This window comes from Schistocerca piceifrons, chromosome 4 (assembly GCF_021461385.2).
Source record: "Schistocerca piceifrons isolate TAMUIC-IGC-003096 chromosome 4, iqSchPice1.1, whole genome shotgun sequence".
Taxonomy (NCBI): domain Eukaryota; kingdom Metazoa; phylum Arthropoda; class Insecta; order Orthoptera; family Acrididae; genus Schistocerca; species Schistocerca piceifrons.
In genome coordinates, this window is record NC_060141.1 from 540,713,978 (window position 1) to 540,732,119 (window position 18,142).

General features: G+C 39.5%; 1 protein-coding gene across 4 annotated transcripts in view; it reads left to right on the forward strand.

Moving 5' to 3' along the window:
* Positions 1-14,014, forward strand: part of LOC124795007 (splicing factor 45) — a 96,824-nt gene extending 82,810 nt beyond the window's left edge. For all 4 annotated transcript variants that reach the window (XM_047258767.1, XM_047258769.1, XM_047258768.1 and 1 more), the window contains one exon: positions 13,746-14,014. Coding sequence is in view for 1 of the 4 variants with exons in the window: in XM_047258770.1 (XP_047114726.1) it covers positions 13,746-13,843 (98 nt within the window). In the remaining 3 variants the exon portion in view is untranslated. The remainder of the gene's footprint in view (positions 1-13,745) is intronic.
* The last annotated feature ends 4,128 nt before the right edge of the window (positions 14,015-18,142 follow it).

The following is an 18,142-nucleotide window of genomic DNA, read 5'->3' on the forward strand; positions in this document are numbered from 1 at the left end:
TGGAAAATCCAGGATGGATTAATGACAATGTTGTAAAAAGAATAGTTGCTACTCACCATATACTGAAGATGCTGACTTGCAGCTGGGCACAATAAAAAGTATGTCAAACAAAGCTTTCAGCCAAACTGGCTTTCATCAGAATTAGACAAAAAACACACACACAAACACACACGTGCATACAAATGCGACTCACATACACATGACCATAGTCTCTGTCTGCTGAGGCCTTGGCTGAGACTGGTCGTGTGTGTGTGTGTGTGTGTGTGTGTGTGTGTGTGTGTGTGTGTGTGTGTTTTGTCTAACTCGACTCAACATCTCTGCTATATGGTGAGTGGCAGCTATCCTTTTCCTAATATTGTCATAATTTAAAAACACTCAGAAATTTTGTAACTGAATGCATGTTTCTTAACCAGTCCAAAGATCTTACTGTACCCCAATGCAGTTCATTGAGTGTACCAGGAAATTTTCATGATAAACACTCTTCATGATGGTGCTGTGTAGTTTCCACAGTAGCCCCACAGTCCCACGTCAGGGCATCCTTGGAACACCAGTCAAACAAATGGGCTCCACGTCTTCCATATCCGGTAAACAGTCAGTTCAGAGCTGTTCATAATTTGTGGGGAAGACTAAACCTATTTACATGTTTTGGAGGATCACTTACAAGGTGGGAATTTGTTGGAGGAAACTTCTGTAAAACATTTCTCCATTCTTGACACACATTATATATAAGATGTGCATCTTGCTTGGCCAGGTTAGTTTTCTTGATTTTGAGTCTGCTGGTAGATACATTCTGTAGCTGTGCTGAAGTGTGAGTAGCAAATTTTTGGAACTCTCTTCCAGCTGTTGCTTCTCGTCTAACTGATGGTGGTGCAAATTATGTAATATATGTAGTTGTGAAAGCGATGTTGATTTAGTAGTGCCACTAGTTATTCTTGTTGCTGATTTAGCTTTAACATCAACTTTGCATATGTGTGCACTGTTTTTTCCATACTGGACAGGGTGTATATGACCCGGGACAACTGGGAGATCCGGGAATTTTTTCATCCAGGAGAAAATCGGGAAAAACCCGGGAATTGTTTAGAATTCCGGGAATTTTTCATTGTTTTAGTTTACAGTTGAATTTTTGTGATTTTGACTGGTAAGAACCAATACTCTAAGAAAGGATATTATTGTATCCCACTACTGCAGAAAAATACTGCAGCAACAAAACATAAACGGGAGGGGGGGGGGGGGGATAGAGAAAAAAAAACTTAACTTGCAAAGGAAATGTGCCATATACAACAACAAAACAGTGCTCATACAAGCGTCTGCCAACAATAAACTGTGTCAAAGGCTTTAGGAACACTATGCAATGCTTTGTAACAACAAATTGCCTCCAATGAGCGTGACGTGACAACTGTTTAAATTAGATTCGTTTGAGCAGTTGTGGGCAGGCTCTTGCGCATGCGCAGTTGAGTCACGTATGAGTAGTACCTTCTCCCGCTTCTGGTTACGGAAGTGTGGCTTGGCGCCACTTCTTAATATTGCCCCTGTTCGGAAATATCGTAGATCCGGGGCTGATGCACAGAACAGTCAGAGTTGTGGTGGGGAGGTGGGTCGTCTCCACATGACCTGTGTTTACGTTCAGTGATTATGTTGTTTCCTCTTTGTTTATTGCTCTCACGTTAAATGATAACTAAACGGATTTTTGTGGCCGGGAGCTGTCACAACATAAAATACGTTCGCATAATTACGGCAGGCTAAAATATGTTAATAGTTTCAGATTTTATTTCCACCTGTGACAGTCAAGCATTAATCGCCTTACAGAAGAATGAAGTTATTTTTGCTGGTTTGCTAAAGAGATTTGGCTTTTATTAATCCTTTCTACTGAGGCAGTCAATTATTTGAAGCAAAGTGTTTAATTTCACACTATTGGCTAGTTTCAACTGTTCGCTGCATTTCAAGTGCATGTATGGCATTATGCTATAATAAAGAACCAAACATGAGTACTGGTACTCCAAGAAAATTTGCATCCGGATGTGCATTTTAAGCCAAATTGTGCATTTTAGTATGGTTCGCGAAATCCCAATGCTCTTGAAGTATCCTTCGATGTCTTGTTTCATTTATGACATAATGTTTTACACGTATGAACATATGGGCTTCCTGTGTCATCGTAGCTGCACAAGCGCGGTGACGCCAGTTCGCTTGCAACTGCAGTAGTGAACCTATTTCTAACAGGTCACAGGAAAATATTGCGAATGGTGGTTTTAAAAGCGTTACATTCAAAGCAGATTTCCTTTTACACAACATGAACTGTGTGTGACAATGTACGATGAATTTCTTAAATCACAAAGCATTTTACTCTCATTTAAAAATCAACTCTTTGAGGACGACCATTTAGAAGAATTTCGAGCCCAGAAGATGAGACATTTGTGTCGTTATTAAAAATTTTACTGGCGCATTTGTGTGATGTATCTTAAAGTGTAACACGCACAAAAAAGATCAATATTATATGTGGAAGCTTAGGTTCTCTTCCAACTTACTAATCTTCGAGGCCAATATTATATGTGAATGCTATGTGTATTAATTTAAGCCATTAACTTTTCTTATTTGTGTATTCATGCTACTTAAGAGTGATCTTGCTATTGGCTGACTACATCACGTGTCCTATTGCTGTCATCAGCTGGCGAGATCACATGAATGAGCTATGACACTTACAAAAGCGCATCGCAATCTCGATTTCAATGCTTTGGAAAGTGACATGCTTTGTTGTGTGGAATTCAAATTCATACCTTCATAATACGAAAATATGCAGCGTACATGTTGCTGCACATCATAGATCTTTCAAAACGTGTTTTTCCCCATGAGTTTCGTTTTCTAAAGTGCCGGGAAATTCTACGTCGGTATATAAAACCATAAACATTCAAAGGATTGATGACTTTTGCAGTCTCGAGGAAGAATATACTGTCACTTAACACGAAAAAGTGTATTTTCACCCAGGAGAAAGTGTATTTTTAACCAGGAATGTGGGAAAAATACGGGAATTTTTTTTCCTTGTCCACGTATACACCCTGCTGGAGCACAGTACTCTAGTCAACATCTACATCAATATACATACTCCACAAGCCACTGCAAAGTGTGTGGTGGGGGGTATGCTGTAACACTATTCGCCATTTCCTTTCCTGTTCCACTCACAGATAGAGTGATGGGAAAATGACTGTCTATATGCCTCAGTAAGAAATCAAGCAGCTCGCCTCTGAACTGCTTTGATGTCATCTTTCAATTCGACCTTGTGCGGATCCCACACACTCAAGCAGTACTCAAGAATAGGTCGCACTAGCATTCTACATGTGGTCTTCTTTATGGATGAACATCACTTTCCAAAAACTCCCCCAATAAACTGAAGTCAACCATACGCCTTCCCTACCACAATCATCATATGCTCGTTCCATTTCATATTGCTTTGCATCATTACGCATGGATATTTAAACAACATGACTCCATCAAGTAGGACACCACTAATTTTGTATCCAAACATTATGGGTTTGTTTTTCCTACTCTTCCACATTAACTTAAATTTTTCTACATTTAGAGCCAGCTGCCATTCATCACATTGGCTAGAAATTTTATCTTGGTCATCTTGTATCATCCAGCAGTCACTGATGGTCAACACCTTCCCATACACCACAGCATCATCAGCAAACAACTGCAGCTTGCTGCCCAACCTATCCTCCATATCATTTATGTATATAGAAAAAAGCAATGATTCTAACACACTACCCTGGGGCTCTCCTGATGTTACTCCTGTCTCCGACAAACGCTCGCCTGTAAGGACAACGTAATTGGTTCTACTACTTAAGAACTCTTAAGAGTCGCCACATATCTGGGAGCCTATTCCGTATGCTCGTATCTTTGTTAACAGTCTGCAGTTGGGTAATGTGCCAAATGCTTTTTGGAAATCTAGAAGTAAGGAATCTGCTTGTTGCCCTTCATCCATAGTTTGCAGTATATCGTGAGAAAAGTGCAAGCTGAGTTTCACATGAGCGATACCTTCTAAAGCCGTGCTGAAATGGACATGAGTTTTTTGGTCTCTAGGAAATTTATTATATTTGAACTCAGAGAATATGCTCTAGAATTCTGCAACAAACTGATGTTAAGGATATTGGTCTGTAATTTTGTGGGTCCATTCTTTTTTCCCTTCTTATATAGAGGAGTCACCTGCACTTTCTTCCAATATCTCATAGAGTAAACCAATATCATTGTAGCAGCATGAAGAGTATCTGCGTTTGCACCCCTTCCTGACCCAAACTTGTTGGCTAATGATGTCAGTTCTTGTGTTCTCTTTTTTCACTGTATTTTCTAAGTGGTTCTTAAAAGCAAGGACCTGGTTCAAAATGATCTTCAAGTATTTTGGGTACAGTTTATGTTCCAGAGAAATGTTCTCAAATGTCACATTTAATTTGCGATTTACCTCACAGATATTGAAATTATAAGCATTTATCTCTGTTTTAGATGGGTTTGGCTTCAATCTACAGTTCTTAAGGTATTCAAACCTTTATGTCTCAATTTGTAGTCAAAGCTCTTTTGTACTCTTCTAGGTTTCCTGCTTGATTGGATCTCCTTTTTAGCATTATTGTTGGGCTTATCACTGGTATAAAGATAAAAAAAAAAGGTTTGATGATAGCACAGAATCCAGAGGTAGCCCATCATTCAGCCTTTGCATCTACTACATTTCTCTCCGAAGAATACTTGAAATTGTGTGTTGCTAAGCATGCAATCCATTAAATTAACAAATATTTTGCATAGTATGATTTCTGAAAATTTTAAGTAGCAGGTCATGGCGCCATGCATATCAAATGCGTCTGTAAGCTCAACAAATAGTACTGCAGTCTTTAGTTTATTCTAGTAACCTGCTTTGTTAAAGATGTTAATGTCAATAGCTGTAGAATAATTACAGGATTATATACTTACATGGATATGGTGTCTGTTCTTTTGGACATGTCCGAAAGAACAGACACCATTGATGACTTGCAGCCATCTAGAACGAAATTAGAGTTATATTAATACCTTCAGCTGCTAATGGGCATTGGTATATATCAATGGATACAGGTGAAAATGCGTGCCCCGACCGGGACTTGAGCCCAGGATCTCCTGCTTACATGGCAGACGATCTATCCATCTGAGCCACCAAGGACACGGAGGATAGCACAACTGCAGGGACTACCTCGCGCATGCCATGTGCGTACATGTCTGAAAGAACAGGCACCATATCCATATAAGTGTATAGTTCTGGTAACACCGGCCATGACCTCCTTCTTCTGTGCAGATGCACACATATTCCCCAAACTCTTACGTGACTTGGTAAGAATGTCTTCCTCGAGTAATGAGTGTGTTGAGGTGGGACCCTATGAATGTAATGTGTGGACATACAAGGTGAGAATGTGGCTCTCGCAGGAGGCATGTGCGAGGTAGTCCCTGCAGTCGGCTCAGATGGATAGAGCGTCTGCCATGTAAGCAGGAGATCCTGTGTTCGAGTCCTGTCTGGGCACACATTTTCACCTGTCCGCGGTGATATACATGAATGCCCGTTAGCAGCTGAAGGTGTTAATATAATTCTAATTACAGGATTTTCCAGTTTCAGACACTTGTCTTCTTCTGCAGACATGCTGCAATCAATCAATCTCAATGCAGCTGCGATAAGAACAGTAGTCCTGAAATTAATATTGAATAGTATGGTATTTTATTGGTTCTGTTTCATTGTTTTACGTGCATAGTTACAGCGAGGTATAGGTCAAGGCAAGTGATAAGATGTAATGTGTGTAAGTTTCCTGATGACTTTCTGAATACATTTTTACTCTAGTGAATAGTGAGAATCAAACAATTCTACAAATATTAGACATTATTACATTAACAGTTTCAGTACTAATAGTATATTTTGTTAATGGAGTAGAAACTTTGATGTTACCACTTTGCACCCAGGACAGGAAAATATATTCTTGCAAACAGTAAAACAAGAAATATTTAAAATAAATGCATCTGTAGCAGCTGGAAGGTTATGGACACACACTGCTTTGTGTTAGTGTTCGCCGAACGTAAGAAGCTTCTGAGCTACTGTACCATTTTTAAATCATACTGTGAACTACCAGAAGTTATTAGGACAAAAATAAGAACATTTTGTTTTAAAAAACTTCTGTCAGTTTATTGGCTATAAACTTAAATTTCTAGTGAACGTGAAATTAATTTTAATTAAATGTACATGAACATTGGCTGCACTTTGAGACCAACCAGAACCACAACTGGGTATTTTTAATTAGGAATGGGAGGCCAAATATTTTCAAAGCATGAACAAAACAATTTTAAAGATAAATCAGTTTGAAAATCAGAGGGTTCCAATTCCATTGCAGCATTGTCTTCTTGAAAATCAAAATGTTCCATGACACAAATAGTATCAGTCTCTATAAAAGGCAATTAGACAAACTGTGTAACAGTTGAAGTGCTTTTGAAATCTTGGAAGCATTTGTTGAACTGGATTCTTAAACCTGAAGGAATTTCAACATATTACTTGCTGCTGTTTGGAGACACTGAAGAGCCATGCTTGTTAAGGGTTTGTTTCAAACAGGCATCGTATTCTCCTTGGATGAGATTTTTCTCCTCAGTTCCAGATTCTTTGAGAATGAAGCAGCATCAAAAATTGATGTGCCAGTATCTTAATCTTTAGTTTAAAGCTACAAATAAAGATATTCAACTTTACAGTGATGACTGTGAGCAAAGCAGAACCCTGCAGCCAAGCTGCAACTTCTAGTTCACAGAAGGATTCACTAATTCTTTCAGAAATTCTAGTAAGGCAGGAGTCAGTTCTTTGAAACATTATAACACTCTGCATCCATTAAGCAAACAGACTTCCATATGAAGCAGTAGGCCACCATTCCGGCAGTCTAGTTCATTAGTCAATGGTCTGGACAAACATCTCTGAATTGCATATGCTCTAACTTTGTTCATACTTTTGTGACTGTTCTCATTACGTTGATCAGACTTAAAAACTTTCCACCCAATGACTGCTGGTGTATTAGATAATCGTAAGTCAGAAATTTTAGATAGCTGTCGTCTTTATGACACAAAGCTATGAATCCTTTCTCTCCACCTACCATTGCAGGAGCTCGATCAGTTGCTAAGCCCGCCAATTTCTTTACAGGAATATTTTCAGAGTCGGGAAGATCTTTAATGTGTCCTGTCCTGTAAAATGTACTGTTAGTTGTATAATCTTTACCAGCTGCTATCTTATTTTGAAATTATCAAAGCCCATTCTTGTAAAAACGGCCAGTTGAGCTGTACCAAACAAACCATTTGAGTGTCAAATTGTAGCAGAAAATAGCTGCAGCGACCAGGGTCAGTTTCAAGTTGTGAAGTAATGTCAGAACTTAGAACATCAGTGCCTCTCATTACTATGTTTGCAAAAAGCTGTACTGATTTAATAACAGACATTATCTCAGTTTTGTTTTTGAAACTAGCAAATAAGCTTTATTCTTGTCTAATGGTTTTAAAAATGTTGATTGTAGAGCATTAAGTTTGGATTTTAGCAGCCTTTTTCCTTTCTTTATCCAGTGGAAAACTCATTTTAAACCCTGAGTGAACAGTTTTGAAATGACTTTCGATGAAGTTTTCTTCTAGCTGATACTTTTTCATAGCGCAGTAAACATGCGCATTTGTTCTTTACCTGGGTGAAGAAGTAATAGGTTTCTCATTTCAGATGACTGTGATAAGTTGTTTGGTTTTCTCCTTGAACATGCCATCATTAAAACAAACCTAACTCAATATTAATGTGTAAGTTAAACTACCCATGTTAGCAAACATGTGATACACACACAAAACATGACATGAACATTCTCACCACAATCAACTGAGGCGGACAATGTAGTATTCTTGACTGACAATTGCAGTTGCATTGGAGAAACAGGCAGATCTCATGAGCACACTATGAGCTCAGAGGAGCAATCCAGGTTAGCCAACTGGACATTACTGTGAGCTGTTGAAAATGTCCCAGCGAGCTACTAGTAGCTTGCGTTCAACAGTTCAGCAATAACTAGTCTGTGACATTAAAAATTCATTGGCATTGTAATTGCACTTAGTGGTACTTTTTAAGAACGGTTTTGAAGCTTTGACTATTTTGTATTACTTTAATATGATCAGATAATTTGTTGTAAAGCTTTAATAGTGCTTGCAATTGGTTCATTTTCTACATGGATTGTAGCATAGCCGTTATCTGTACAAATGTGCCCTCAGTAGCACTGTGCATCTGTTGAATCTGGTTGAAAAGTGGATGTTGAAAATAAGCTATTGTCAGTGACGTGTTCTCCAGCAAGATAACAATATTTTAATTAAGGAACCGCATTACTCTGGAACTGAATGAACACAAATGTGGCTAACATATTTTCAACATTGGCTGGATGAGTGCTATGGGAACATATCTTTTTCGTCTACTCTGTTAGGAAGTCAGCAGCCAGGCATGTGTTTACCAATGAACCATGACAAAAAAATATGAAATCACTGATGTTTTGTAATTACCATGAATTTTAGGCAAGTTAAACATACTAATGGATTCTAAATAATCAAAAGAAGGAAAATGGCCTCTAAATGACAGTGTTGAAGATGAAACTTCCTGGCAGATTAAAACTGTGTGCCGGACCGAGACTCGAACTCGGGACCTTTGCCTTTCGCGGGCAAGTGCTCTACCAGCTGAGCTACCCAAGCACAACACACGCACCGTCCTCACAGCTTTACTTCTGCCAGTACCTCGTCTCCTAGCTTCCAAACTTTACAGAAGCTCTCCTGCGAACCTTGCAGAACTAGCACTCCTGAAAGAAAGGATATTGCGGAGACATGGCTTAGTCACAGCTTGGGGGGATGTTTCCAGAATGAGATTTTCACTCTGCAGCGGAGTGTGCGCTGATATGAAACTTCTTGGCAGATTAAAACTGTGTGCCCGACCGAGACTCGAACTCGGGACCTTTGCCTTTCGCGGGCAAGTGCTCTACCAACTGAGCTACCCAAGCACGACTCATGCCCCATCCTCCCAGCTTTACTTCTGCCAGTACCTTGTCTCGTACCTTCCAAACTCTAGTTCTGCAGGGTTCTTAGGAGAGCTTCTGTAAAGTTTGGAAGGTAGGAGACGAGGTACTGGCAGAAGTAAAGCTGTGAGGACGTGGCGTGAGTCATGCTTGGGTAGCTCAGTTGGTAGAGCACTTGCCCGCGAAAGGCAAAGGTCCCGAGTTCGAGTCTCGGTCCGGCACACAGTTTTAATCTGCCAGGAAGTGTCATATCAGCGCACAATCCACTGCAGAGTGAAAATCTCATTCTGGAGTGTTGAAGATACCATGAAATTTAAAATAATAATAATAGTAATAATAATAATTTTGAGGGAAAGAAAGACGTAACAGCTGGAAGGGATCTACGTGCTGTATTACAGGATGATTTATTTGCAGTTGCAGCTTTTGAGTGGTATTGTATGTGTGAAGAATCTGGCTTGTATGGACAAGTTGGTGCCTGTTCTTTGCAGTTTTCTTTGTAAATGATGTGGTCTCCAAGATACGTAAGCAGTTTGTATTTGACAATCCCCTCTTAAATGAAAAGTTTGCTTATAAAGAATAAATATGAAGCAGTTTGTAAATTGAAGCACATTTTCTATGAAATTCCTAACATACATTTGAAATTTTTTCCATGTGTCACACTTGAAATAGAATGATTTGCAGTCAGTCCTTTTGACTACATAATTTTGTGATCAATATGTCCATACCCCATTCTAGTGAGTTCGGCTGTAGATGTATCAATGGTCTTTCTTATGTCATAGAATTCATTAAAACAAAACCATAATCATCAAGATGTGAAATGTTTATATTGTAGCTCATTCGTGTCATCAAATTACAGCATTACTTGTAGAATGTAGATGACATGACAGAAAAAGTTCCGAAGTTCTGTTGACATCAAGTTTTAAGTAGGGAAAGACAGGGCTGAGTAAAAATGGGAATAAATGATTTTTTTTCCCCCTCCATGATTAGATTGCAAGAATGTAAGTGGAAATTGCCTCCCAAATATGAAAATATTCCACATTCCATAGGTAGCCAGCCGGAGTAGCCGAGTGGTTCTAGGTGCTACAGTCTGGAACCACGTGACTGCTACGGTCGCAGGTTCGAATCCTGCCTCGGGCATGGATGTGTGTGATGTCCTTAGGTTAGTTAGGTTTAAGTAGTTCTAAGTTCTAGGGGACTGATGACCGTAGAGGTTAAGTCCCATAGTGCTCAGAGCCATTTGAACATTATGTGTCGTTACAAACACTATCTTGAAATTTAATTGCGTGAACACGTACATTGCTTCATTATTTCCGCAGCAAAATGATTATTATGTCTAGAAACGATGGTTTCATTTTTGACATCAGAAGGTTTGTCATACACTTTTCGTGAAATTATAATTTGTTATACAATTCATCCTCTCTCTCTCTCTCTCTCTCTCTCTCTCTCTCTCTCTTCTCTCTCTCTCTCTCTCTCTCTCTCTCTCTCTCTCTCACTCTGTGTGTGTGTGTGTGTGTGTGTGTGTGTGTGTGTGTGTAGGCAGAAATCAAATGAGACATATAACACTATAAATCAGGAATGAAGATTTAGCACATTGAACGCCTGCCTCGATTACACGGACAAGTGCTGGTACTAGTGCTAGCACTAGGTACCTCCGTTTGTGTAGCAGCACCAGTTTTCTGCACTGGCTGTTTAACAAATCCACTTGTGGAAAATGTGTAAGGCTGCCCAAGAAGGAGTCAGATTCTCATCTCCTCCAAAGTGTGTGAATTGCTCTGGGGCTCACCGTGTCTGGACTAGGGATTGTCATGTCTTCCTTGAAGAACAGGTGTACAGGAGATTAAAACCACAAGACATATCCCGTATGGTGAGGCCAAGAAGATTTTAAGGCAATGAAGCCCTCGACTTTCACTACCTCCTTTGCTTCAGTTGTTAAACAGCCAGTGCAGAAAACTGATGCTGCTGCACAAATGGAGGTTACTAGTGCTAGCACTAGTACCAGCGTTTGTCAGAGTAATTGTGCTGCTGCAGTTACTTCACAACCTAAATTTCCTACCAAAACATCATAAAAGTCTGTTGTCACTAATGTTGTTGAGGTTCCTTCTCCCCCATAGGCTCACGTGGTCCGCCGTCTAGTGCTGCCACTACCACTGCCACAATTGTGGCTCTGAAGCATACCCATGGCAAAAAATCAAAGGCCAAGCATCCACCACTGATGGAGCTGGGAAGGAAACTGTCTGACAATGTCGACGTCATCCTGTCTGATGTCTCTCTTGACTCTTCCATAGAGCTAATGGACCTTGACGTTGGACAAGGATGATCATCTCGCTCCAAGATTGAGCCCTCACCCAATGTGGGCTCGCCTCCCAGGGAAAAACAGATTGAAAGTACAACCCCTGCCATAGAGAGCTCGCATATTATAGTGGAACATTAATGGGTTCAGGAGACATGTAGAAGAACTGAAACTGCTAGAGCAGGAATTTCCCCTGTGCATATGTTTACAAGAAATACATTTTAAAGCCACTGACATCCCTGTACTATGAGCAGGAATTTCCCCTGTGCATATGTTTACAAGAAATACATTTTAAAGCCACTGACATCCCTGTACTATGGGGCCATGCCCTTCACTGAAAGGATTATGTGACTAGGGACAGAGCCAAGGGAAGGGTTGGCCATGTTTGTCAGTAATGCGCATCGCTCCTCTGCTGTCCCCTGGATGCTGACCTGCAAGCAGTTGCAGTTGAAATTCGTGGGTGTCGGAGGGTCACTGTTTGCTCACTGCATTTGCCTCCGCAATAGGCAATAGACTTTGAGGATCCTGTAGAACAACTCCCACAATCAATTTTTCCTATTGGGAGACTTCAGTGCCAGTCTTGTTTTGTAGGACTCGACCTCTACTTGCCCTTTGGGTGGTCAGGTTTTGGAAAGCCTCATGATGTCTCATGAGCTGTGCATCCTCAGAGGGCCTGTAACGCTTCCTTGGGGAATGCCAGATATTACTTCTCTTTTACTCGATGACTTTTCGTCAGTTATTACCGACTGTGACCTTTCTGACAGGAAATCACGAATCTACTTACACAACTGAGACCATACCCCATAGGCATGCAATTTAATTAGAAGTCACTTATGAGGAACGGTGTCAAAATCCTCCTGGAAATCAAAGAATATGGATTTATTTGACATCCCCTGTCAATAGAACTCATTACTTCGTGAAAATAAAGAGCTAGTTGTTATTCACAAGAGTGATACTTGCTGAATCAGAATTGGCTATTTGTCAATAAATCTTTTTCTTCGAGGTGATTCATAATGTTTGAGCACAGTATATGTTCCAAAATCCTACTGAAAATTAATATTAGTGGTATGAGTCTGTAATTCAGCATATTACTCCTATTTTCTTTTTTGGCTACTGATGTGATTTGTGAAGCTTTCCAGTCTGTGAGTATGCATCTTTCTATGAGCGAGGGGTTGTATGTGCTTGTTGAATATGGAGGTATTATGTCAGCATACTCTGAAAGGAACCTGACGGTGGACAATCTGAACTGGAGACCTTGACTTACTTAAGTATTTTAAACTGCTTTCACTACATGGAGGATATCTACTTCTAAGTTACTTATGTTGGCAGTTGTTCTGGATTTGAATTCTGGAGAACTTACTTCATCTCATGAATGACTTTTGGAAAACCATGTTTAGTAACTCCACTTTAGTGGCGCTGTTATCAGTAATGCCACTATTGTTATTGCACAGTGAACGTATTGATTGTATCTTGCCATGGGTGTACTTTACATTTCATGACGATTTCTCATAACTGCCATGACTTTCATATCCAGGATGGATGTAAGTGAAATGTGTGATTCTCTCGTTTAGGAACAAACTAAAATAAATTATGGTGGAAGTTGTGACAGTAGAGGGGTGATGATGGAAAGGATAAATGACCTGGAAGATGATTTGCTGTAGTTGTGCAAAGAATTTATGCTTTTAGGAACTACTGTATTTGTCATCAGCTGAGCATCTGCATCAGCAGATGGGTTACACCACTTGCCAGTAAATTATAATGGAAGAAAGAATAAAACTAAACTAACAGAATGTTTTTTTTTTTTTAGAGAAAATGACATTATTTAAGCAGTTTTCTTTAACTTCACTTATTGTGTCCCCCCTCTATCATTAGTCAAAGAAAACAATATCATATTCAGTTTGGTCGCTTTCTTTAACTCACAATCCAAATTGATGATTTTATGTGTAACTTACAAGTAAAAACCTGTTGAGTTCATGCTAAACTACAGTTTCCAAGACATTACAGTTTGTGATTAATCGATTCTTACATTATCTAAAATGTTCAAATTTGTATTGTAGTCAACCATTCTGTGTAAGTATTGTGAACCCTCTTTAACAAGAAAGTATCTGAGTCCCTAGAAACTCATTACAAAGCAATTTTATTGTATATCATTTTTCCTACAGTTTAAACCATTTCTATAGAAACTCTGTCATCTCCAGGTGCCTTTCCTTTCTTCATACCTCAAATGCCATCAGGCAGTTCGTCTGTCATTACTTATGGATGTCATTGTATTTGTTAACATTTACTCCTTAAATCATTTATATTTCAGCAACAACTTTCCATTACCATATTTATCTACAAAAATTTGTATGTACCATTCCTTACAGATTTAGTCTCAATTTTAGTTTAATTTGTCTAATCTTAATTTTCAGTGACTGCAGCAGAAGTGGCATTTTATCTGACATACAGACTGATGGCTGCAACTGTTGGATCACCAGTAGCAGTCAGACTTCATGCACATTGCAGATAGACAACATTGCAGATAGACAAAACTTGTATATACTGTGGATGACTTTTGTGCTAGAAATGGACTGTTTAGTCAATTTTGTGAAAGACAGGATGTTGACTGTGTAAATTTATTCAGGTGATACTGAATAGCCTGAGATACTGTGATGTTAAAATAAACTGTGCTCATAGTTAATGGGCTTTTTTAATCTAATTTTACCCTATGGCTTTTTTAATAAAAAAATAAAAATCCAGTAGCATTTTCTTACAAGGTGTTGGTTTCACTGTAAATTTATACTGAAGAGTACATATTACTACTGATTTCACTTTTATAAATACTGTTCACTCATTGCACAAGCTTTTGATCTAGGCCACATTTACTACAGATCTTTTCCATTTGTAAACTAATACTCTGAATGTAATAGCCCCCTCATATATATTTTGCAGGGACTGTCAACTATGTGTTATACATTGCAGTTCTGTGATGATATTACAAATATTCAGGGATAGTGGAGAAGGATAAACTGTCCCCAGTTTTGATATTAAGCTTCTCGCTGTTCTCATTCTTGCTATTCCTCACTACTTCTATTGTTCTTCAATTTACTCCCAGTCCATAGTCTGTACTCATCAGACTGTTCATTCCATTCAGCAGGTCCTGTGATTATTCTTCACTTTCACTGAGGATAGCAGTGTCATCAGCAAATTGTACCATTGATATCCTGTTACCTTTAATTTTTTATCCCACTATTGAACATTTCTTTTATTTCCATCATTGCTGCTTTGATGGACACATTGAACAGTAGGGGTGAAAGATTGAACCTCTGTCTTGAACCCTATTCTTGGTCTTCCAGTCTTATTATTCCCTTTTGGCTCTTGTGTATATCTTTCCCTGCAGTGTAGTGCTACTTTTCTTAGAATTTCAAACACCTTGCATCATTTCACATTGTTGAACACTTTCTGTAGATCAACAGTGTCCATGAGCTTATCTTGATTTTTCTTCCCCCAGGCTTTCATTATCAGGTACAAAGTCAGAATGGCCTCTCTGGTGCCTTTACTTTCCCTGAAGCCAAACTGATCATCTAACAGATTAATTTCTCTGGCTGCCAAAGCCAGACCAGACCAGACCAAACCAAACTGGCCTCAGCCCCCAAAGATTGTGGCCCTTTATGTGTTAGGTTCATTTGTGTGTATGTTTATGCTGTCTAATTCCAATGAAGCCCTTTTTGGCCAAAAGCTAACCTGTTTGGCTTTCCTTTTGTTGTTCCTTTCTGTGACTCAGCATCTCTGCTATATTGTGAGTGGCCACTATCCTTTTCATAATTTTGTCAAAAACAAAAGAGTGAGGGAAATAGGAGTGTAATAGAGAAAGGTAACATTACTCACTGCTCCTTTTACCTTCTTCTCCTATGCCCCAGAAGAACCAAACTTGATCTGTGAATTTCAAAAGGCACTATCTTTGTGTACACAAGTTGACGTGATGGGGTCTTCTGGGTTTTCAATTTTTGTGTTTTTCTTGCAGCGGATGAATTTGACTTTTCAATATGAGGGATACAGCTAGATGTTGAAATTTTGTTTGTTAATGTTAGTACACAGACTGTAGCCACACATGGCTTCTGTTAAGACCATTACTGCACAGGCATGGAGTAATTTGCTCTTTATGAGAGAAGTATGTCACCTTTAATGCCTCAGTTTTCAAGTTTCCTACATTGTGCCTTTAACATGCAAAACCCTTAAATGGGCAATGTCAGATACAAACTTTACATGTACATAAGTCTTTGCCTATTCAGGGAAGAAGCAAAATTTCGAATAATAATAATATCCACAACAGTACTTTTAGGGTAAACATAAGTAGACTAAATGTAAAGTGTGAAGAAAAGTGATGTAATTATTTGTATATTTTGTGCCTTTATTTAGTTCAGCAAGATCGCGTCCATAAGTTACAATTCTTCATTTTCTTCCAGCCACTGACACTCTATTGGTTCATATTTCTGAAAAACACAGTTAATGCTGTCAGGAACAGAATGTATTTTTGAACTTAGACAACAGACTGTTACATCACATATAAGTAAAAAAAATCCTATTCAGAATCTCAAGAAATGAAAATTTTAAATTTTAAATGTTGATCGTCTGCTAAGAATTTGATATTATTCATTGGTGTTCATGGAAGTTACTTAATCTCCCTGGTCTTTCACTTCCCAGTTTTTGTCAATTATGTCAAGAAATACCGTGCGTTCCAAAATTAATGACATTGGACATTGTCTGTTGATACTGTTTCACAGACACAGTCCCTTTGATGTTCAGAGATATCATTAAACCCTCCCAAAGATGTACACAACCATGTATGAGTAGTACCTACAGACAGAGGTGGTCTAACATCCGATTAGTTCCAGTCATTCCACCGGGAAGGAGGTACACGGCTTGTGTTGTCTGTAGTTCAAACCATGCCTAGATGGTCAATACTGTGGTTTGGTCACATTCACATTGTTACTTTGTGCCAGGAAGGGCTCGCAACAAGGGAAGTGTCAGAGTGTCTCAGAGTGAACCAAACCAATGTTGTTTGGACATGGAGGAGATACAGAGACAGGAACCGCTGATGACATGCCTCATTCAGGCCGCCCAAGGGCTACTACTGTAGTGGATGACCACTAGCTACAGATTATGGCTCAGAGGAACCCCGACATCACCGCCACCATGTTGAATAATGCTTTTCGTGTAGCCACAGGACGTCATGTTACGACTCAAACTGTGTGCCGTCCATGGTGAGGCCAATCTTTGCAACCATGGCACCATCAGTGCAGTACAGATGGACCCAACAACATGCCAAATGGAGCACTCAGGATTGGCATCACGTTCTCTTCACCGATGAGTGTCACATATGCCTTCAACCAGACAGTAGTCGGAGACATGTTTGGAGGCAACGCGGTCAGGGTGAATGCCTTAGGCACACTGTCCAGTGAGTGCAGCAAAGTGGAGGTTCCCTGTTGTTTTGGGGTGGCATTATGTGGGGCCGACGTACGCTGCTGGTGGTCATGGAATGCGCCGTAATAGCTGTACGATACGTGAATGCGATCCTCCGATCGATAGTGCAAGCATATCGGCAGCATATTGGCGAGGCATTCGTCTTCGTGGACGCCAATTCATGTCCCCATCACGCACATCTTGTTAATGACTTCCTTCAGGATAACAACATCATTCGACTAGAGTGGCCAGCATGTTCTCCAGACAAGAACTCTTTTGAACATGTCTGGGATAGATGGAAAAGGCCTGTTTATGGATGACGTGGCCCACCAACCACTCTGAGGGATCTACGCCAAATCGCCGTTGAGGAGTGGGATAATCTAGACCAACGGTGCCTTGATGAGCTTGTGGCTAGTATGCCACGACGAATACAGGCGTGCATCAATGCAAAAGGATGTGCTGCTGGGTATTAGAGGTACCAGTGTACACAGCAATCTGGACGACCACCTCTGATGGTCTCGCTGTATAGTGGTACAGCGATAAAAAGGGCAGAAATGACGTCTATTCCAATTTTCTGTATAGGTTCTGGAACTCATGGAACTGAGGTGATGCAAAACGTTTTTTGATGTGTGTACATTCAACTTACGGTTATAAATAATACAGCAAATGAAAGAGCAACTAAAACGTTTGTGTTTGTATGCCTTATAGTTTGCAGTTGTTATAAGCTGTAAAGCCTACACGCTACAGTTTACATGCCAACTTTGCGAAGAAAATGTTGCTGCATGAAGATGCAGATTTTCTGGATCAAATCAACTTTGGGGATGGTTGGCATTTCACATAAGTGGGAATGCGAATACACTAATATGTGCATCAGGGGGTCAGAAAATTCCCACAAGATGGTACAGTCCAAATGAAACACCCATAAATTGAGTGGTTTTTGTGCCATGTCCTGGCAGAAAGCTAATGGGCCTTTCGTTTTTGGTGAAGCAACTGTAAGTGGTGTTTCTTACCTTGTTGCATTAGAACAACTGGGAAAAACCTGGGAATTTTTCGGAATTCCGGGAATTTTTCATTGTTTTAGTTTTCAGTTAAATTTTTGTCATTTTGACGGGTAAGAACTGATACTCTAACAAAGAATATTACTGTGTCCCACTACTGCAAAATAATACTGCAGCAATAAAACATAAACAAATGGAAAAAAAAACAAAATAAACTTTAGTTGCCAAGGAAATGTGCCATTTATGACGACAAAACACCATGCGCACACAAGCAACAGCAAAATGTGTCAAAAGACGAAGATTATGCAATACGAGGTGTGTTTTTTAAGTAAGTATCGATTTGAAATTTAAAAAAGACGTGCTAAGAT